The 23,533-nt window shown below is 49.0% G+C and overlaps 1 protein-coding gene across 1 annotated transcript; it reads left to right on the top strand.

The window, feature by feature from the left end:
• The first annotated feature begins 10,208 nt into the window (after positions 1-10,208).
• On the top strand, positions 10,209-22,444 carry LOC127335117 (protease Do-like 8, chloroplastic). Its single transcript, XM_051361708.2, has 13 exons — positions 10,209-10,445; positions 10,773-10,894; positions 11,049-11,131; positions 11,224-11,322; positions 11,726-11,792; positions 11,929-12,004; positions 12,090-12,156; positions 13,010-13,227; positions 14,902-14,969; positions 15,604-15,683; positions 16,259-16,345; positions 22,004-22,111; positions 22,235-22,444. Exons 1-13 carry the CDS (start codon positions 10,312-10,314, stop codon positions 22,361-22,363), a joined length of 1,338 nt encoding a protein of 445 aa, XP_051217668.1. The 5' UTR covers positions 10,209-10,311; the 3' UTR covers positions 22,364-22,444.
• Positions 22,445-23,533: the final 1,089 nt, after the last annotated feature.

Consider the following 23,533-nt stretch of genomic DNA (forward strand, 5'->3'; position numbering starts at 1 on the left):
GAGCAATAGGTGTGCATAAGAAATCATTATTATTTGTGGTTGTGAAGTCACACAACTTAGTATTTTCAGGAGTACCCATTTTAGCAACAGTAAATAAAGCAAACTAGATAAAGTAAATGCAAGTAACTATTTTTTTTGTGTTTTTGATATAGCAAACAAGATAGCAAATAAAGTAAAACTAGCAACTAATTTTTTTGTATTTTGATTTAGTGCAGCAAACAAAGTAGTAAATAAAACTAAGCAAGACAAAAACAAAGTAAAGAGATTGGGATGTGGAGACTCCCCTTGCAGCGTGTCTTGATCTCCCGGCAACGGCGCCAAAAAGTGCTTGATACGCGTACGGACGCGTCCGTTGGGAACCCCAAGAGGAAGGTGTGATGCGTACAGCGGCAAGTTTTCCTCGCATGAAACCAAGGTTTAATCGAACCAGTAGGAGCCAAGAAGCACGTTGAAGGTTGATGGCGGCGAGATGTAGTGCGGCGCAACACCAGGGATTCCGGCGCCAACGTGGAACCTGCACAATACAAACCAAGTACTTTGTCCCAACGAAACAGCGAGGTTGTCAATCTCACCGGCTTGCTGTAACAAAGGATTAGATGTATAGTGTGGATGATGATTGTTTGCGTAAAAACAAGAGAACAAGATTGCAAGAGATTGTATTTCAGTATAGAGAATTGGACCGGGGTCCACAGTTCACTAGAGGTGTCTCTCCCATAAGATAAACAACATGTTGGGTGAACAAATTACAGTTGGGCAATTGACAAATAAAGAGGGCATGACCATGCACATACATATTATGACGAGTATTGTGAGATTTAATTGGGCATTACGACAAAGTACATAGACCGCTATCCAGCATGCATCTATGCCTAAAAAGTCCACCTTCAGGTTATCATCCGAACCCCCTCCAGTATTAAGTTGCTAACAACAGACAATTGCATTAAGTATTGCGCATAATTTAATCAGTAACTACATCCTCGAATATAGCACCAATGTTTTATCCCTAGTGGCAACAACACATCCATAATCTTAGAGGTTTCTGTCACTCCCCCAGATTCACGGAGACATGAACCCACTATCGAGCATAAATACTCCCTCTTGGAGTTACTAGCATCAACTTGGCCAGAGCATCTACTAATAACGGAGAGCATGCAAGATCATAAACAACACATATACATGAATTGATAATCAACATAACATAGTATTCTCTATTCATCGGATCCCAACAAACGCAACATATAGAATTACAGATAGATGATCTTGATCATGTTCGGCAGCTCACAAGACCCGACAATTAAGCACAATGGGGAGAAGACAACCATCTAGCTACTGCTATGGACCCATAGTCCAGGGGTAGACTACTCACACATCACTCCGGAGGCGACCATGGCGGCGTAGAGTCCTCCGGGAGATGATTCCCCTCTCCGGCAGGGTGTCGGAGGCGATCTCCTGAATCCCCCGAGATGGGATTGGCGGCGGCGGCGTCTCTGGAAGGTTTTCCGTATCGTGGCTCTCGGTACTGGGGGTTTCGCGACGAAGGCTATTTGTAGGCGGAAGGGCAGGTCAAGGGGCGTCACGAGGGCCCACACGACAGGTCGGCGCGGCCAGGGCTTGGGCCGCGCCGCCCTATGGTGTGGCCACCTCGTGGCCCCACTTCGTCTCCTCTTCGGTCTTCTGGAAGCTTCGTGGCAAAATAGGACCCTGGGCGTTGATTTCGTCCAATTCCGAGAATATTTCCTTACTAGGATTTCTGAAACCAAAAACAGCAGAAAACAACAACTGGCACTTCGGCATCTTGTTAATAGGTTAGTTCCAGAAAATGCACGAATATGACATAAAGTGTGCATAAAACATGTAGATATCATCAATAATGTGGCATGGAACATAAGAAATTATCGATACGTCGGAGACGTATCAAGCATCGAAACAATTCTTCAGCTGCATGATGGAAGAAGGCAGCTCCGTTAGTGAGCACATGCTCGCCATGACCGGGCATGCGAAGAAACTCAGTGACTTGGGAATAGTGATTCCTAACAGACTGGGGATTAATCGTGTCCTTCAATCACTGCCACCAAGTTACAAGAACTTTGTGATGAACTACAATATGCAGAACATGAACAAGGAGTTACATGAACTCTTTGGCATGCTAAAAGCTGCTGAGATTGAGATCAAGAAAGAGCACCAAGTGTTGATGGTCAACAAGACCACCAGTTTCAAGAAACAGGGCAAGTCTAAGGGAAAATTCAAGAAGGGTGGCAAGAAAGCTGCCACACCTCCTATGAAACCTAAGAACGGCCCTAAGCCTGATGCTGAGTGCTATTACTGCAAGGAGAAGGGACACTGAAAGCGTAATTGCTCCAAGTATCTGGCTGATCTGAAGAGCGGCCTTGTCAAGAAAAAGAAAGAAGGTATATCTGATATACATGTTATAGATGTTTATCTCACTGGTTCTCGTTCTAGTACCTGGGTATTTGATACTGGTTCGGTTGCTCATATTTGTAACTCAAAACAGGAACTAAAGAATAAACGAAGACTACTGAAAGATGAAGTGACGATGCGCGTTGGAAACGGATCCAAAGTCGATGTGATCGTTGTCGGCACACTTCCTCTACATCTACCTTCGGGATTAGTTTTAAGCCTAAATAATTGTTATTTTGTACCCGCGTTGAGCATGAACATTATATCTGGATCTTGTTTAATGCAAGACGGTTATTCATTCAAGTCCGAGAATAATGGTTGTTCTATTTTTATGAATAATATCTTTTATGGTCGAGCACCAGAAAAGAATGGCTTATTTCTGTTAGATCTCAATAGTAGTGATACGCATATACATAACATTGATGCTAAGCGAATTAAATTGAATGATAATTCTACTTATATGTGGCACTGTCGTCTTGGTCATATTGGAGTGAAACACATGAAGAAACTCCATACCGATGGATTACTTGAATCACTTGACTTTGAGTCACTTGATAGATGCGAAGCATGTCTAATGGGAAAAATGACTAAGACTCCATTTTCTGGTATGATGGAGCGAGCTACTGACTTATTGGAAATCATACATACCGATGTGTGCGGACCAATGAGCGTAGCATCGCGCGGTGGTTATCGTTATGTTCTAACCTTCACAGATGATTTGAGTAGATATGGGTATATCTATTTCATGAAACATAAATCCGAAACTTTCGAGAAGTTTAAGGAATTTCAAAGTGAAGTAGAAAATTAACGTAACAAGAAGATTAAATTTCTACGATCTGATCGTGGAGGTGAATATCTGAGTTATGAGTTTGGCATGCATTTAAAGAAATGCGGAATACTTTCACAATTGACACCGCCGGGAACACCTCAACGAAACGGTGTGTCCGAACGTCGTAATCAAACTCTCTTAGATATGGTTCGTTCTATGATGTCTCTTACTGATTTGCCGTTATCATTTTGGAGTTATGCATTAGAGACAGCCGCATTCACTTTAAATAGAGCACCATCAAAATCCGTAGAAACGACACTGTATGAATTATGGTTTAATAAGAAACCTAAGCTGTCGTTCCTGAAAGTTTGGGGTTGCGAAGCCTATGTAAAGAATTTACAACCGGACAAGCTAGAACCCAAAGCGGAGAAATGCGTCTTCATAGGATACCCTAAGGAAACTATAGGGTACACTTTCTATCACAAATCCGAAGGCAAAATCTTTGTTGCTAAGAACGGAACCTTTCTTGAGAAAGAATTTCTCACTAAAGAAGTGACTGGAAGAAAAGTAGAACTCGATGAGATTGATGAATCTATACTCGTTGATCAGAGTAGCGCGATCATCGAAGTTGTACCTGTACCGCCTACACCGGCAACAGAGGAAGCTAATGATAATGATCATGAAACTTCGAACGAGGAAACTACTGAACCTCGCAGATCGACAAGGGAGCGTGCCACACCTGATTGGTATGATCCTTGTCTAAATGTCATGATTGTGGATAACAATGATGAGGACCCTGCGGCGTATGAAGAAGCGATGATGAGCCCAGATTCTAACAAATGGCAAGAAGCCATGAAATCCGAAATGGGATCCATGTATGATAACAAAGTATGGACTTTGGTAGACTTACCTGATAGCCGAAAGGCTGTCGAGAATAAATGGATCTTCAAGAGAAAAACAGATGCTGATGGTAATATTACTGTTTATAAAGCTCGACTTGTCGCAAAGGGTTTCCGACAAATTCAAGGAGTTGACTACGATGAGACTTTCTCACCTGTAGCGAAGCTAAAATCTGTGAGGATTTTGTTAGCAATAGCTGCATTTTTCGATTATGAGATTTGGCAGATGGATGTCAAAACGGCGTTCCTTAATGGAGACATTGAGGAAGAGTTGTATATGGTACAACCCAAAGGTTTTGTCGATCCTAAAAATGCTGACAAAGTATGCAAACTTCAGCGTTCAATCTATGGACTGAAGCAAGCATCAAGAAGTTGGAACCGACGCTTTGATAAGGTGATCAAAGACTTCGGGTTTATACAGTGTCATGGAGAGGCCTGTATTTACAAGAAAGTGAGTGGGAGCTCTGTAGCATTCCTGATATTATATGTAGATGACATATTATTGATCGGGAATGATATAGAACTATTAAGCAGTGTTAAAGGTTATTTGAATAATAGTTTTTCAATGAAAGACCTTGGTGAAGCATCGTATATATTAGGCATCAAGATTTATAGAGATAGATCAAGACGCCTAATAGGGCTATCACAGAGTACATATCCTGGACAAGATTCTAAAGAAGTTTAGAATGGACGAAAGTAAGAAAGGGTTCTTACCTATGTTACTGTGCAAGGTCTTGAGTAAGACTCAAGGACCGGCTACTACAGAAGAAAGAGAAAGGATGAGTAATATCCCCTATGCCTCGGCACAGGATCTATCATGTATGGCATGCTGTGTACTAGACCGGATATAGCACATGTCGTTAGTTTGACTAGCGAGATATCAAAGTGATCCAGAATGGAACATCGGACAGCGGTCAAGAATATCCTGAAGTACTTGAAAAGAACTAAGGATATGTTTCTTTGTTATGGAGGTGACCAAGAGCTCGTTGTAAGTGGTTACACCGATGCAAGTTGGAACACCGATCCCGATGACTCTAAGTCACAATGGGTACGTGTTTATATTGAATGGTCTTTGCGATGGTGGGAAAGCTCGAAGCGGATTGCACGGTGGCGAAGTCTTCAACAAAATCAGAGTACATAGCGGCTTCAGAGGCTTCAACAGAAGCGGTATGGATGAAGAGGTTCATTGTAGAGCTCGGTGTGGTTCCTAGTGCATTGGACCCATTAATCATTTACTGTGATAACATGGGTGCCATCGCCAATGCACAAGAGCCAAGGTCACACAAGAGGCTGAAGCATATCAAGCTGCGTTACCACTCGATTCGCGAGTACATCGAAGATGGAGAAGTAAAGATTTGCAAAGTACACACTGATCTGAATGTAGCAGATCCGTTGACTAAAGCTCTCCCTAGGGCAAAGCATGACAACCACCAGAATGCCATGGGTGTTAGGTATATTACAATGTAATCTAGATTATTGACTCTAGTGCAAGTGGGAGACTGAAGGAGATATGCCCTAGAGGCAATAATAAAGTGGTTATTATTTATATCTTTATGTTTATGATAAATGTTTATATATCATGCTATAATTGTATTAACCGAAACATTAGTACATGTGTGATATGTAGACAAACAAAGAGTCCCTAGTATGCCTCTTAACTAGCTTGTTGATTAATAGATGATTAGTTTCATAATCATGAACATTGGATGTTATTAATAACAAGGTTATGTCATTATATGAATGATGTAATGGACACACCCAATTAAGCGTAGCATAAGATCTCGTCATTAAGTTATTTGCTATAAGCTTTCGATACATAGTTACCTAGTCCTTATGACCATGAGATCATGTAAATCACTTATACCGAAAGGTACTTTGATTACACCAAACGCCCTTTGCGTAAATGGGTGGTTATAAAGGTGGGATTAAGTATCCGGAAAGTATGAGTTGAGGCATATGGATCAACAAGTGGGATTTGTCCATCCCGATGACGGATAGATATACTCTGGGCCCTCTCGGTGGAATGTCGTCTAATGTCTTGCAAGCATATGAATAAGTTCATAAGAGACCACATACCACGGTACGAGTAAAGAGTACTTGTCAGGAGACGAGGTTGAACAAGGTATAGAGTGATACCGAAGATCAAACCTCGGACAAGTAAAATATCGCGTGACAAAGGGAATTGGTATTGTATGTGAATGGTTCATTCGATCACTAAAGTCATCGTTGAATATGTGGGAGCCATTATGGATCTCTAGATCCCGCTATTGGTTATTGGTCGGAGTGAGTACTCAACCATGTCCGCATAGTTCGCGAACCGTAGGGTGACACACTTAAGGTTGGATGTTGAAATGGTAGAACTTGAATATGGAATGGAGTTCGAATATTTGTTCGGAGTCCCGGATGAGATCCCGGACATCACGAGGAGTTCCGGAATGGTCCGGAGAATAAGATTCATATATAGGATGTCATTTTATGTGAATTAAAATGATGCGGAAGGTTCTATGGAAGGTTCTAGAAGGTTCTAGAAAAGTCCGGAAGAAACCACCAAGGAAAGTGGAGTCCCGGAGGGACTCCACCTCCATGGCCGGCCAACCCTAGAGGGGAGGAGTCCCAAGTGGACTCCCCCAAGGGGGGCCGGCCACCCCCTCCATGGAAGGTGGAACTCCCACCTCTAGTGGGAGTCCTAGCTTGGGTAGGTTTCCCTATCTTATGGAAGGTTTTGGGTTCGGGTCTTATTCGGAGACTTGTAGTCCAACCCTTGGGGCTTCCACCTATATAATGAGGGACAAGGGGAGGGGGCCGGCCACCTCAAGACCACAAGCTGGCCGCACCCCTCAAGTGGCCGGCCACCCCCTCCCAAACCCTAGCCGCCCCCTCTCCTCCATAGCTCCTGCGTGCTTTAGCGAAGCTCCGCCGGAGTTCTCCACCACCACCGACACCACGCCGTCGTGCTGTCGGATTCAAGAGGAGCTACTACTTCCGCTGCCCGCTGGAACGGGAGGTGGACGTCGTCTTGATCAACAACCGAACGTGTGACCGAGTACGGAGGTGCTGCCCGTTCGTGGCGCCGGAGGGATCGTGATCAAGATCTTCTACGCGCTTTTGCAAGCGGCAAGTGAACGTCTACCGCAGCAACAAGAGCCTCCTCTTGTAGGCTTTGGAATTTCTTCAAGGGTGAGACTCGATAAACCCCTCATTGGTACCGTCTTCTAGACTGCATCTTGGCTTGGATTGCGTGTTCGCGGTAGGAATTTTTTTGTTTTCTATGCAACGTTATCCTACAAACTAACTATTCTATATTTTATAAAATGATAATTTCCTTGCAAAATATCTCTCAAAAAGCCTTTTCTTCATTCTAATTTTTTTCCATCTAAAGTGTTAAAAATTATACTAACTCCACATAAAAAGGATATTACAGATTTATATAAATTTAGATATATCTATCGCGTCTAGATATATTTAAATTTAGATAAATGTGTGACATCCTTTTTGGGATGGAGGGGGTTTGTTGAAGATAAATCTCCAACATTTTTTTGAAGACAAATTTAGAGAAATTTGTGACACTCAATTGTGTATAGGCCGTTTGGGTGGCCGCGCGGACACGCGGACAACCCCTCGCGTCCGCGTGTCCGTTTGGGTCGCATGCTGCACCCAGGCCACCCATTTGCCCATTTGGCTTAGTTCTTTGGGAAATAGGCCATTTGGCCACACATACTTATAGATAATATCTAAAAAATATAAAATAATGTCTAAAAATATAGAATAATATCAAATAAAATGTAGCATGATCAAGAAACGAAATGTGCCATAGTTTGAACAAATATAAAAATTACAAATTGAGATTGCCAACTCAATTTGTTCGCTCTAGGATCTCCTTCTCCCTCTTCTCGAACCAAGCTTTCTTAACCTCATTCATGACGGTCAAGTCGGTGTTCATGATCATGTTGTCCTCGGCTTGCCGTTTCAGCTCAACTTCCTTCTCCTTCAACTTCATCTCTTTGGCCCTTACCGTTGTTATGAGCTCCAAATTTTTTCTCTTTGAGCTTAATTTCCCTAGCATTCGTCTTGGCCTTCACCTCTTCAATCTCAAGCTTCCTCTTTTGGACATCGAAGTAGTTCTTCATGTCATCTTCCTTCTCCTGGCGCCTCCTCTCATCCCTCTTGTCTGTGGAAACCTCTTTGTCAGCATACATCTCCTTCAAGGTGCCGACCAATTGCATGGCCGAAGCATCACGCTTCATGTCGGCCTTGGTTGCCTTGTGGCCTCGTGGATGGCTTGCACGAGAAGCGGAGCTATCACAAAGCTGGCCACCATCAAGGTCAATGACCGTGGCTTCTTTGGCGGTCTTGTTGTCAGTCAAGGTCGCCATGTACCCCTCGTACCCCTCTTGGAACTTGGGGGTGCCCTCGAGTTCCTTCCAACAATGAGGGAAGCTAAAAGGTCTTTCCTTCATTGGCATTTTTGAAGAAATCCAAAGCTGCCACACCTAGAGCAAAGCGAGACAACAATGACAAATATATGTGCAAACAACGAATGAACAAGTTGAGCTTAAGAATCATACCAATTCCTTCATGCGGAGGCCGCTAACGGGAATCGCTTCACGTGATCATACGCTGTCTCGAACTTGTTGCATTTCTTTTGAATTGTTCCTCACCTCTTTTGGAGGGACAACTCGTTGCGGGCGCTGTCAAACGGCTCCTCTATATACCGACGATGTTCATGGAAGTAGTCATGGACCCGGCGCCAGAATGCGGTCCCCTTCTGCTCGGCACCTATCAATGGATCTTGCCCAATGGTCAACCATGCGTCGACTAGCATTTTGTCCTCCAACGTCGTGTAGTTGCTGGTTCTTTTGCTAACCCGGCGACCTCGAGCTTGTGCAGCTGCGGCTTGTGTGAGCTCGTTACCGAACAACGGCTCCTGGTCGATGTTCATGGTGCCGGGATGGCTAGTGGTGTCCTCCTCTATGTCAATGGGAGGTGGCGGGGGAGCCTGCTCGGTCGACGGATATGGCATGGTGGTCGGCATCATCGGCAGGTAAGACAGAGGGGCCTGCATGGTGGACGTTGCCTGCATAGATGGCGGCGCACGCTCGCCCGACAAAACACCGAACACATTGCAGGCACCGATCATCGTTGCTGCTCCCAGGTGCTTGGGGGCCTTGGAGTGCGCCGGCGCACGGTTGAGGTCAATGGACGAAGGCGACGGCCCCGTCATGGACTCGCCCACCTCCGGTGACCCATCCCGTGAAGGGTACAAGTACCGCCCCGACGGCGCCACCATTTTCTGCGTGCCGGGCGTGTACCCAAACGGGGCAGTCGGCGGGGTTGTTGACCTTGGAGGAAGAGGTCGGGTCACGGAGGAGGCGGAGCTTCCCGCCGAGGTCGTGCCGATGCCCGGGACGATCATGTGCTGAGCGAGCGGGGCGTGGCCGTAAAAGAGCATGGCATGCTCTTGCAAGGCCTTCGCCTCCGTTTGGAGTTGGAGGAGCTGCTCGGCCGCCCTTTGCCGCTCCTCCGCGGCAGCGGCCTCATTCTTCCGTTGTTCGTGCGCCCTGCGCCGGCGGCCCGCTTCTTGCTCTCAATCGCCCTCTGCTCCGTGGTGACCTTGGGCTTCGCCTTCTTCGTCGCCGGCGCAGGCTGTGGGACCACCGGAGCGTCCAGGATAGGAGCCTCCTCCACGGCAGGAGCGACAACGGCCGCGAGTTGGGCCTCGTCTCCGTTGGTGGCTGTGGCGGCGGCAAGAGCTTCGTCGGTCATCTCTAGGTTTTGGGAGTGGAGTGAAGTGGATATGTTTTGGGAGGTATACAGGCGGGCCAGGGGAGGACAAGGGGAGGACGCGAGAGGGCAGCCCTCCGTGTCCGCGGCCATGCAAACGCGGCCCAGATTTGGACTAGTTTTGGATCGTCCCGGACAACGTGACCATCCGTTTTAGGGATGGGTCCGCGTGCTGGGCCGTGTTTTTGTCCGGTTCGATTCATCCGGATGCGAGGGGGCGGGTATTCGCGTTGGAGATGCCCTAATAACTCTTAATTTAATTATTATGCTGTTGGCTTCATAACCATATGTGCCATAACCACAAATGTCGTGGACTTGGATGTGAAACGTCGTCGACTCGTCGTCCTCTCTCCAACCGCAAATTCTCGCGTATCATCTCAGTCGGAAGACGGAACTCTGCGCCACACACACATCGACTCGAAGTGCAGAATCCCCGCTTCCCGGATGCACTGCCTCGCCTGCGCCGCGCCCGCCACAGCGGCCGCCGCGCGTGCACCGGGCAGGCGCTTCGGCCGCCGGAGGGTGGTCGTCGACTGCGCCGCCTCCGCAGAACGCAACGGCGAAGGAACGCCTCCGAGGTCTGCCTGCCTCTCGCCGTACTTCGGCAATTTTTAGATACATGCGATTCTCAAAAACATAATCGAATAGCTGCAGAGCAGACAGTCCATGTATATTCCGTCTCATAATCCGCAAGCAATTATTTGTTAATTTATCACTCTGTTAGAACATACGAGTCTAATTACATTTCTCGTTAGCAGTTATCACTAGCAAGCGGCATCTATTTCCCCCCACATTCTATGAGTACACACTTAAGCTGACCTGATATCAAACAACAGTGTTGCTATTTGCTATTGCATCCATAATTCCCTGCGACTGTGTGCTTATGCGTGTGAATTTTCGTGCAGGTTAAGGGAAACATGTGAACTTGGTGAAATCTCAAGCAAACCTATATTGTTTGCGTCAAAGAGGAAGATTATTGCATTTTCAGCCTTTTGCCTTTGCTTACATTCTTCAAGGTACTTCTCAGGTTCGGACCAAGTGGCGTGGTAATTTAGGTGTTAATTATAATTATAGTTAATTCATTGTCTTTCATGTACCACATTATTGCACCTCTGTAATAGGGTTACTTTATTATGATCATAGTATGTGAGATTCTATAACCTGATATGTTCTTGTTACAGCACTTGCATTGGGTGATCCATCTGTCAAAATTGAGGATGTAACTCCAAAGATATTTCCATCTGGTCCACTATTTCCAACCGAGGTCTCTAGTCAATACTCTGTTGGACACACCTTATCCTACCTACTCGCTCTCAAAGCATATTTACCTTTCTTTGTTTGCTGCCTGTATGACAGAAACGTATCGCCGAGCTTTTTGAAACAAACACATATTCGGTTGTCAACATTTTTGATGTGACACTACGCCCCCAGCTCAATGTAACTGGTGTTGTTGAGGTAAACTAAACACACGCTCACATGTTATAAACTTAGACCAAGAGTATCATTGTTAATGTTCTACTAATAATTAATACAGGCATATGAGTATTGCTGCTAGAAGGCTAGAATCACTAGAATGTGATATGCTAATCAGCGCACACTAACACAAAGGACCTTTGCGCTTCATTTCATTGAAAAGATAGAGTTTGGTTTACATCCTCCTAGGAGGTGGAGTATCATATGCTAATCAGCGCACACTTTTTTTCCAGTCTAATAGTTTGATCGGGCTACAGTTAACTTATCATTGCTGATTTGTTCTAGGGTTTCCTTTGTATGCATGTTTTCTAAATTAAACTGTAATAAATTCATTAAAGATGTGACAAGCTCTTGTTTGAAAGAATCTTCCTAACATGTATTGTAGATCCCTGAAGGAAATGGTTCTGGAGTAGTTTGGGATGAGTCTGGACATGTTGTTACAAATTATCATGGTATGAAAATCACATGATCATCATAACCCACTCCTCGCAGGGCTACCTTTTGTGGTGGACTCTTCTCCCGTGTACATAATAAACTGAACTTAACTTTTGATATCTGCATGTATTTGCAATGTTTGTATCATGACAGTGGTTGGCAATGCTCTTTCAAGAAATCCAAAGCTCGGTGAAGTTGTTGCACGTGTCAACATTCTTGCTGCTGAAGGGTAAATTCTTATGTAACTATAATTCCTTATATATGCATCCAATTAGGCAATTGACAGTAAATACTATCCTGTATCAACTTGAAAGGATACAGAAGAACTTCGAAGGAATATTGGTTGGTGCAGACCGCTCTAAAGATCTTGCTGTTCTTAAGGTAAAAATGCCTTTTGATGAAATTTTCTGAATCAGGGGTCAGAATTTAATTAAAAATGCTGCTGCTTTTATATATAGAGTATTGTTATTGGTATGATAAGGGACCGAGGGAGGTCCGGGGAAACTTAGCGACTTCAACTTGACTCCTTGACAGCTAGCTTAACTTTTTGCAGTTCCTTTAATTCATCTCTGACCCTTCCATGCTACATAAATGGCATGCAAATAGTTTGACTTGTTACTGTAGTTGTAAGTGATATGACAAGGTTTCAGCAAAACCAATATAGAAGAAATGATTTATGAGACCAAAGAATGGTGGAGGCCACGCTGTTCTGGCCTGGTTCATTTTATTTCTCGTTTGTCGTCCTTTCATCTATTTTTGGGAATGCTGCCATGGGTTTTAGAACACTGAGATGATCATGTTAACCTGCTAACGTTATGCCCACCCTGTTCCGGCATGGTTCATTTTATTAACCAAAGACCTTGGCGTTTCTCTGCTTCGAAATGCCCGAAGCACCTGTGCTGAAGGCTTCCATAAAGAAAGACCCGGCGAAAACATTCCTGGCTGAGATGATAATGTTAAACTTCTAACATTATACCCACCCTGTCAGTCTGGTTCATGTGCATGCATTTCAACAGCTATACTATGTTGTTAGTACACAAAATACACTCACAAATGACTTCCAGAGCACGTCCACTGCTACAGCTTAAAGTCCCTATTCGATATTCGCCGGAGTTCATCTTTAGTCAATCATAGTTATGTTGGTTAAATTGTTGCTATAGTTTGCTTCAGGAAACATCTCATTGAATACTTCCTCTTCTAAAATTTCATACATTAACATGTCTATATGTCATAGGTGGACGCCCCTTCAGATCTCTTGAAGCCAATTATTGTGGGACGGTCCTCAGCTCTGAAAGTTGGTCAGCAATGCTTAGCAATTGGAAATCCTTTTGGTTTTGACCATACGCTGACTGTTGGTGTTATCAGTGGTTTAAATCGAGATATATTTAGTCAAGCTGGAGTGACAATTGGAGGTGGAATTCAAACAGATGCAGCTATTAACCCTGGGAACAGGTATGTGGATATGCTATAATACTAAATTGACCACTAAAATTTACTGAATTTTTTTAGAACAATTAAAATTTTGCATTTCAGATCCCAGAACTTCTTGTTGAAAGTAAAAACTGCTGCTAAAAATACTGCTTTGAGGATTGGTTACACTTTTATATTTCATTATCTGTTTCTTAAGGCATTCATAGGCATATATGTCACTATTTAGCCTAACTTGAAATTATGTTCGTATGTTTCTTTCAATAACACATTATGAAATGCAAAATGGAGAAACAGTGAAGTATGCTTATGTTGATTTACAGACGAAACTAGTATTATATGTTTTTTCTTTTCTAAGTGATTAGCATCAGAGTTATTAAGACAGAACTTGGACCAAAGTTCCAGATATGGCGGCTGGCCTAGTGATCATATAAGTGGTTAACTGGTTAGCTATGGTAGTTGGCATAGTAATCATACAAGTGATTAACTGGTTACCATAATAGGCTTAAACTTTAGCACATAACCTTCAAGTTGATAGTTAACTAACTTAAACGTACTTAACTCTTTGTGACACCCGCTCATTGAACTACTTATGTATGCTTGATATTGTATATTTTAACCCATCACATTCAAGATGTAACCTCAACCATTGTTTCCCTCTTCATACAAGTGATTCACTATTTTCGCGAAAACGCAAAAGCCTTGCGTTTCGATGCATTGATAGATAAAGAAGAGTTTATGTACAAGTCTGAGGACAGACCCAACACGCCGTACAACTCAACCCAAGAAAAAGAAACTAATCTAGGGGAGTAGCTGGCGCACACCCCGGGCTCCCGCGTCCGCCCATTGCCACGCCTCGGCCACGATGTCGTTGAACAAGGATGGCACCGAAGGACGCATGTTGTCAAAGACCGCCGCGTTCCGGTGTTTCCAAATCCACCACGCCGTAAGCATGATCACCGACGAAGTGCCCTTGCGCAGCTGGCGAGGGGTGGTCCGCACCACCAGCGACCACCACTCCGCGAAGTCACCCTCAACCGTGGGAGGACCTGAGGTGGATCGGATCCACGACAGAACCTCAAACCAAATCGTCCTGGAGAAGGAACAACCTGTGAGCAGGTGACTCATGGTCTCGACAGATTGGTCGCAGAGCGGGCAGCTCAGCGCATGCGGAAGGCCGCGCCGTGCCAGTCTCTCCCCCGTCCAGCATCTGTCAAGGCAGGCCAGCCAGATAAAGAACTTCACCCTCGGCGGCGCCCAAGATTTCCAGTTAAGCTTCCAAGAACCTGAGATGATCGCCCCCTGAAAGAGGGTGTCGTAGCAGGAACCGGCCGAATACTGTTCATCCGTCGTCCAACGCCATACCAGCCTGTCCGGATCCGCCCCAAGCTGGGTGTCCCTGAGACGGCCCCATAGCTGAACGTATTGCCACAACGCTAGGGCGCTTGGAGCACCCACTATGTCGGGGATCCATGAGCGCTCAACCAAGACAACAAACTCCATGACAACAAACTCCATACTTTGATTTTTGAAATGTATCATTCATGGAAAGTGGCAGTTTATATGCTATATATCTCTATCTGTAGCACCTTCCACTAATAATTAACCAATGTCTATCATGCTAGTAGAAAAACTAAATGTAAAAAAGGTATTATAAAGCATTTTACTAACCATGTAGTCTGATGAACCTTGATGCAGTGGGGGTCCTTTGCTAGATTCAAAAGGTCACATGATTGGCATCAATACGGCAATTTTTACACAGACAGGTTAGCTTGCTTCCATTTTTATATGTACTGTTCGAAAAAAAAGTGGGGGTCTCCCTCACCGTTTTCCTTTAAAAAAAATGCACCGAGAAATCATGATTGCGCCTCTCCATCCATAAGCTAGAATTAATTTAATTTCATGCTGAGATGTTATCACATATTTCCGCCTTGGTTAGCTTGAGCTATTCCTTAGTCACTATGCTTGTTACCATTGAAAAGAGTATGTTTAACACTAAGACACAGCCACTATTAACTATCATGATCTCAATTAGCAGAGATCTTATGCTTACCCAATTTCTTTATTTCGGCGCCATTTTCTAACTTTTAGTTGGCATTATGCTGACTGTTATTGGTGACGACATGTTTTGAATGACTTCTGTGTTGGAGAGAGGTTACCTGTGAATTAAATTCATTTATTTTATTTTGACATATCATTCTTCTAACTTGCCATCTGTTTGCATCCTTAAGGCCATGTGTTTTTAATAGTAACTTTTCACCTAGTGACGGATTGATATATTAGTCGTTGGCCCAATATCAGCCAATAAGTTGGCTTTAATTTTTTGAATTGACAGTTCATATCTCAGATTCAACTACATCACTGATCTGATTTCTACCAATTATTTCTTCAATGTTGCAGGAACGTCAGCAGGTGTTGGCTTCGCTATCCAATCATCAACGATACTTAATATAGTTCCTCAATTAATTAAGTCTGGAAAGGTATGTTGCTTAGACATCTAGCCACACCATCACCTTAATACCATATTTTCCTAACCATGGTCTTAAAATCATGCCATCTTATGGTGATGACATGTGTGCACAGAAGCATAATATTCATGTATAAAACATCGTCTTGCAGCACAGATTTATTTATCAGTGATTTTTTTTTGCCTTTTTGGATGCTTGTCATACGTGTATATGTTTCAGTTTTCCAGGCATGGCAGAATAAAATATTTGGACAAGTTCACATAAAATTTAAAGAAAAGTATTTGCACTAGGAGGAGGTTTAGCTATCCTTTGCGGGGTTCTGTAAATATTGGAATAATATTTTACAGAGCACTATAGTTACATTTTCTAGCATTTTGCGTCCAAACTAAGCCCCTCCCCTCCCCTTTGAGAAACACTTATGTTATATAATCTTTCCTTAAATGTTTTCGTCGCTAAAATATCTAGAATGAATAAGCAAGTTGGACCATTGTTACTATTCGATTGTGTGGTTATTTTATTTTTGACATATGCGATGGGTTTCTGCATCTTATTTGAGTCTAAGTGGTGGTTACTTCTCTCCATTCAAGGTTCTCCGTGCTGGCCTGAACGTGGAATTTGCACCAGATCAGATTGCATACCAGCTTAATGTCCGCGATGGTGCTCTTATATTGAAGGTAAACTGAATCCATGGTAACCATCTGCTCTGTTGGGCAGTGTTGGGCAGACAGAAACTGTTATGGTCGGTCTGACCTATACACGTAGGAAGCCCACTAGTGGCTAGTTGTGGGCTTAGCTCAAGTAAATTAGGGGCTTAGCCCAAGTAAATTAGGGTTTCGAGGAGGCCGTCCTCCTATATAAACACTTGTATCCCTTCGAGATTAATCAGACAATAATTCAGTATCATTACTGTCTCGTCTCCTGAAGGGAGACGGGAGAACCCTGCGCCGTCGCACCAACCCTAGCCGCCGCCTCCTTCCTCCGCGACGGCGCCCAGCCGCCGGCGCCGAGCTCTCCAACCTCTCCGCCCTCACTTCCACCCTTACAATCTCCGCCCTAGACCCGGTAGAACCCTAGCCCCTACCACTTTGGTATCAGATTGCCTAGGTCTCATGGGCTCCAACAGCCCCCCCCCCCGTCGACACCATCGCCGCCACGTCCACCGCCGCCACCAACACCACCCCCGCCGCCATGACCGGCGCCCACGCGCTGCAGGGGGCCGCCGCCAACGGAGACCAGGCCGCCGCCGTCCCCACGGGCCTCGACCTCCCGCCCGCTACTTTGGCGGACCTCGCCGACGCCCTCCGCGCCATCCGTTTCGAGCTCGCGGAGATCAAGGCCGGCCAGCACCCGCCGCCACCGGCCGCCGTTCCGCCGCCGCCCCCGCGGCCGGCTGTTCCGCCGCCGCCACCACCGGCGCCGCCGCTACGCCGCCCCCACCGCCCGCCTCCGCCGCCGGCAATGGCCGTCCCGCGTGGTGGCCGCCGTCGCCCTCGCCGATTCCCACATGGACCGATGCGTCGCCCGTCTACACTCATACTGTGGCGCGGACGACGGTTCAGCAGCCCGCCCACCGCCTTGGCGGTCCTGGCGGGTTTGCGGGCCCCTTCGCCGCGAGCACGTCCGTCAACCCGAGCCGCCAGGAGGGCGCCCCCGAGGTCCCGCCCTTGGCACAGCAGCCGCCCCGCTTCACTAAGCTGGAGTTCGCCACCTACGACGGCGCCACCGACCCCCTGAACTAGCTGAACCAGTGTGAGCAGTTTTTTCGGGGGCAGCGGACGCTCAGCACCGACCGCACATGGATCGCCTCCTATCACCTACGGGGCGCCGCGCAGACTTGGTACTACGCCCTCGAGCAGACGAGGGCGGGATGCCGCCCGGGAGCGTTTCGCGACACTGTGCCTCCGGCGGTTTGGGCCGACCCTCCGTGGCAGCCGCCTCGCCGAGCTGGGACGCCTCGCCTTCACCACCACGGTCCAGGACTTCGCCGACCGCTTTCAGGCGCTCGCGTGCCATGCCCCGGGCGTCTCGGCACGGCAGCGCGCCGATCTCTTCGTCGGCGGCCTCCCCGACTACATCCGCGTCGACGTCGAGATGCGCGAGCCGGGGGACCTGCAGACGGCCATGTACTACGCACGAGCCTACGAGCAGCGCGCCCTCGCCATGCAGCAGGTCTACGCGCAACGTGGCATCGCTCGTCCCGCGCCCCGACCTGCCCCGACGCCCACCGCTCCACCGCGCCCCGCACCGGCCGCTGCGCCCGCAGGCCCTCCTGCGCCGACTCGCCCCTTCAAACGGCTGACGGCTGCGGAGCAGCTTGAGCGGCGCCGCCAGGGGCTGTGCTTCAACTGCCACGAGAAGTACGCGCCGGGCCACACGTGCGCCCGCCTCTTCTACCTGGAGACCGTCAACGACGCCGATGTTGAGGCCCTCACCGCCGAGCTCGCGGCCGCCACCGTCACTGAGGCCGGTGTCACGACCTACGCGCCAGTCGACGCGTCCGCCTTCGTCGTGTCTCTCCATGCTATGGTGGGCATCAAGACGGCTAAGACGATGCTGCTCCCGGTGACGATCAATGGGGAGCGTCTCACTGCGTTGGTGGACACGGGCTCCACGCACAACTTCCTGTCCAACACCGCCATGCGCCGCCTCGCTCTCCAGCCGGCAGGATCGGAGAAGTACAGCGTCACCGTCGCCAACGGGGATTGTCTTACGTGCCAGGGCGTGGCGCGACAGGTTCCCGTGCTCGTGGGCGACGAGCCGTTCTCCATCGACTGCGTCGGCATCGACTTGGGCTGCTACGACTTCATCCTCGGCCTCGACTTCCTGAGTACCTTAGGCCCCATCCTGTGGGACCTCGACGTGTTGTCCCTCATCTTCTGGCGCGAGGGCGGCCGCCGTGTTCACTGGACGGGCGTGGGCAGCACTGGCACATCCCCGCAGCTACACTTGATGGCCGCCGCGCTAGACGAGGCGCATCCGCTCCTGGCCGACTTACTGCAGCAGCACGGCGACCTCTTCGACGAGCCGCAGGGCCTCCCTCCCTCGCGACCTTGTGACCACCGCATCCACCTGCTGCCAAACACGGCACCCGTAGCTGTGCGGCCGTACCGGTACCCCCAGCTGCAGAAGGACGAGCTCGAGCGCCAGGTGGCGGTCATGCTAGCACAGGGCATCATCCGGATCTCGACGTCACCGTGCTGCGCCCCCGTGCTCCTGGTGCGCAAGACCGACGGCACGTGGCGTTTCTGCATCGACTTCCGCGCCCTCAACACCGTCACGTCCAAGGACAAGTTCCCCATCCCCGTCGTGGATGAGCTCCTGGACGAGCTGCACGGCGCGCGCTTCTTCACCAAGCTCGACTTGCGCTCGCGCTATCATCAGGTGCGCATGCACCCGGACGACATCGCCAAGACGGCGTTCCGCACTCACCATGGCCACTACGAGTTTTTGGTGATGCCGTTCGGCCTCTCCAACGCACCGGCGACCTTCCAGGCTCTGATGAACGACGTGCTCAGCCCCTACTTACGCCGCTTTGTGCTTGTTTTCTTTGATGATATTTTGATCTACAGCGCATCCTGCGCGGAGCACCTGCAGCACGTGGCCATCATCTTCAACGAGCTTCGAGCGCATCGTCTTCACCTCAAGCGCTCGAAGTGCTCGTTTGGCACGACCTCCGTCGCATACTTGGGCCACGTCATCTCCGCCGACGGTGTAGCGATGGACGCGGACAAGGTCGCTGCCGTCGCCGCCTGGCCAACGCCCCAGTCGCCACGAGCTCTTCGCTGATTTTTGGGCCTCGCAGGATACTACCGGCGATACATCCAGGACTTCGGCCTCATCGCCGCGCCCCTCACGCGCCTGCTTCGCCGCGACGCTTTCTCCTGGGACGAGGAGGCGGCCACGGCCTTCGCCGCCCTGCAGCGGGCACTCACGACGGGTCCCGTTCTCCAGATGCCGGACTTCGACGAGCCGTTCGTGGTGGACTGCGACGCCTCCGGCATTGGGTTCGGCGCCGTCCTTCACCAGGGCGAGGGTCCACTCGCCTTCTTCAGTCACCCCTTCGCCGCGCGCCACCACAAGCTCGCCACATATGAGCGCGAGCTGATCGGGCTGGTCCAGGCGGTGCGCCACTGGCGGGCGCATCTTTGGGGCCGGACATTCCGTGTGCGCACGGACCACTACAGCCTGAAGTTCTTGCTGGATCAGCGCCTCTCCACCGTGCCGCAGCACCAGTGGATCAGCAAGCTCTTCGGCTTTGACTTCACCGTCGAGTACCGCCCCGGCCGCCTCAACACAGTCGCCGACGCCCTGTCCCGCCGAGACGTTGACGACACTGCGGACGCGCCCACAGTCGGTGCAGCCCTCTGCATCCACTCCGGGCCATCTTTCGCCTTCATCGACGAGGTTCGCCGCGCCATGCGCCACGGCTGCGGATGCGCAGCCAGCCGCCGGCCGCTGGCCGACGGCGAGCTGGCCGCGCCATGGCGCCTGGACGAGGGACTACTCCTCCATGGACGCCGCATCTTCGTGCCGGATCATGGAACCCTGCGCCACCAGGCCTTGTCCTTGGCGCATTCTGCAGGTCACGAGGGCGCCCAGAAGACCCTGCACCGTCTCCGCGCTGATTTTTACATTCCAGGGGATGGCGCCCTGGTGCGAGACTGGGTGCGGGCGTGTGTCACATGCCAGCGGAACAAGACGGAGACGCTCCGTCCGGCAGGCTTGCTGCAGCCGCTGGACGTGCCGTCCCAGGTGTGGGCGGACATCTCCATGGACTTCATCGAGGGGCTACCGAAGGTTGGCGGCAAGTCCGTCATCCTCACGGTGGTTGACCGCTTCTCCAAGTACGCGCACTTCATCACCCTCGGCCATCCCTATACGGCGGCGTCCGTGGCACGCGCTTTCTTCGACGGCATCGTTCGCCTCCACGGGTTTCCGTCCTCCATCGTCAGTGATCGTGATCCTGTGTTCACGGGTCACGTCTGGAGGGACCTCTTTGGGTTGGCGGGCGTGAAGCTCCGCATGAGTACGGCGTTTCATCCTCAGACGGACGGCCAGTCCGAGGTCGTCAACAAGATCATCGCCATGTACCTGCGCTGCATCACCGGGGATCGTCCACGAGCTTGGGTGGACTGGCTGGCGTGGGCCGAGTACTGCTACAACACGTCCTACCACTCCGCGCTGCACGCTACTCCCTTTGAGGTGGTCTACGGACGGCCACCACCGGCGATGCTTCCCTATGCGTCTGGCACGGCCCGTACTGAGACGGCGGATGACCTGCTGCGTACCCGCGACGAGATACTGGCTGAGGCGCGCCAGCGACTTCTTCGTGCTCGGCACTCGGCCAGGAAGTACTATGATGCACACCATCGCGAGGCGGAGTTTGCGGTGGGCGATTGGGTCTGGCTACGTCTTCTTCACCGGACGACCCAGTCCTTGGACCCGCGCTCCAGGCGCAAGTTGGTACCTCGTTACGCCGGTCCTTTCCGTGTGCTGGAGCGCATCGGCAAGCTCGCCTACCGCCTTGAGTTGCCTGCGGGCTCGCGCCTCCACGACGTCTTCAACGTTGGCCTCCTGAAGGCCTACCGGGGCGACCCTCCTTCTGCACCACCAGCTCTTCCACCTACTTCGGATGGGCGTCTCGAGCCTGCCCCGGCAAGTGTGGCTCGCGTGTTGAAGGCCAGCAGCGCCGTGGTGTTTGGCACGTCTTGGTGCATTGGACCGGCCTGCCCGAGGACGAGGCGACTTGGGAGAAGCTTAAAGATCTCCGCCAGCAGTGTCCAGAAGTTCAGCTCGAGGACGAGCTGTTTGAGAAGGCTGGGAGAGATGTTATGGTCGGTCTGACCTATACACGTAGGAAGCCCACTAGTGGCTAGTTGTGGGCTTAGCCCAAGTAAATTAGGGGCTTAGCCCAAGTAAATTAGGGTTTCGAGGAGGCCGTCCTCCTATATAAACACTTGTATCCCTTCGAGATTAATCAGACAATAATTCAGTATCATTACTGTCTCGTCTCCTGAAGGGACGGGAGACGAGAGAACCCTGCGCCGCCGCACCAACCCTAGCCGCCGCCTCCTTCCTCCGCGACGGCGCCCAGCCGCCGGCGCCGAGCTCTCCAACCTCTCCGCCCTCACTTCCACCCTTACAACCTCCGCCCTAGACCCGGTAGAACCCTAACCCCTACCAGAAACATTAACTGGGCAATTCTCTCCTTCTTAATTGATAGACTCGGGTAGTCAGGAACATGTTTTGCTTACACTAATTATTTTTTGGAAATGGAAGCTTTTATTGCGCACTAGTATATCTTCATCCCATAAAATCTATTTTTTCTGCAGGTTCCTCCGGGCAGCGCTGTAGCAAAAGCAGGTCTAATTCCTTTAGGCAGGGGTTTTGCTGGCAATATTGTTCTTGGTGATGTCATTGTTGCTGTCGATGGCAAACCTGTGAGTGCTTTGCTGATTAAGTTCCCTTTGTTAAAAAAATTATATGAATCCTACAATATAGTTTAGATAGGCTTATCCTTTGGCCTCTGCCTCTCATTTCTCACATGGTTACGTATGGAGCAGATTAAAGGCAAGTCTGATCTCCTGAGGGTTCTAGATGACTACAGTGTTGGCGACACGGTGACCCTGACAATCAGGAGAGGTACCGAGACGATTCCGATAGCCTTGTCCTTGGAAGAGGCAAGCATATGATGTATCCTTGAAGTAACCCTTCCCAAATCTACATTCTGATGACCTCCACGTGGATTTAATCAATGGAAATCCGTTCGAACCTTTCGTGTTAGTAGGCAAGATCGTTCCATGTGGTATGTCATATGTGGCAATCTTTTATCGAGAGCACGTTCCATGTGGTATGTCATATGTGGCAATCTTTTATCGAGAGCACGCCACCATTTCGTAGCTTCCTCAGGTGTAGGGCTTACTCAGGTGTTCATTCCACAAAGCAGACAGGTAAGAGGTTCGCTACCGTCATGTGGTGATGGCTGGTGCGCCAGCCTATTGAGGCCTCGGCTACACGGAGCAGATCCATAAGGACATGGATGGTGAATGAACAAGGTGCTTTAAGTTGAACCAAGGAATTTTGGAAAAGAGAAAGCGAAAGAGGAAGGGAATGGAATGGAATGTCCCTAGGAGCGGCAAGAGCGTGAGGCTTTGGCTGCGTTGCGGCTTTGGATCTTTGAACGGGGAGATGCCTTGGCTTTGGGTTCTGGACTGACCCCACTCAATCCAAGGCAGCAGCAAACCGGCGTGACAACGAGGCGGGAACAAGCCCAAGGATGACAGTAAGTTTAAAGCAGGGCACAGCGAGAGATGTTTTCTTGTTTTTTTTTTTTTTTGGTAATGGGGGCGCGTTCTCCTTGCTTCAGAGAGAAGCTTCCAAAGTACACACAGGGTAAAGTAGGGGTCTGGATTGGATGATCTACGATCCAAAGGGGAAATAAAACAAAAGAGAAGATGGTCTCCAGCTCCAACCTCCAAGGCTAAGTAGTGGCAGTCCCCGGAACATCTTTGTTTTCCACCTGGCAGGATCATCCAAATAGCGCCCTGAACACACAGACCCCACTGCTTTTCTTTCTTTCTTTCGTGGTCACGGTCACCTCTCTTTTCTTTTCTTTTCTGTTCATGTGGATTACCACTGAAAATCCTGCATTACCGTCCGATATTAGCTGCCAAACCTTGTCTTTTCACTAAACATGCAAGCAAATGCACATGCAAGAAGCCCCGTTCAAGTGTAAAGCGATCTAGTTGGCCTTGCTGGGTGTGTGCCCAATGCACCTCGTATCTCTTTGGGCTTTATGCCTTTGGACCAAGATCTCGCCCATCGCTGTTTCAGATGTGACCTGTGAGATATACTCCCAATAT

Source organism: Lolium perenne, chromosome 2, assembly GCF_019359855.2.
Source record: "Lolium perenne isolate Kyuss_39 chromosome 2, Kyuss_2.0, whole genome shotgun sequence".
Lineage (NCBI taxonomy): Eukaryota > Viridiplantae > Streptophyta > Magnoliopsida > Poales > Poaceae > Lolium > Lolium perenne.

Coding starts and splice junctions, on each gene's coding strand:
- LOC127335117 (XM_051361708.2), top strand. CDS start 10,312: ATGCACTGCCTCGCCTGCGCCGCGCCCGCCACAGCGGCCGCCGCGCGT. Junction 11,323..11,725: donor ATGTAACTGGTGTTGTTGAG/GTAAACTAAACA, acceptor CATGTATTGTAG/ATCCCTGAAGGAAATGGTTC. Junction 11,793..11,928: donor TGTTGTTACAAATTATCATG/GTATGAAAATCA, acceptor GTATCATGACAG/TGGTTGGCAATGCTCTTTCA.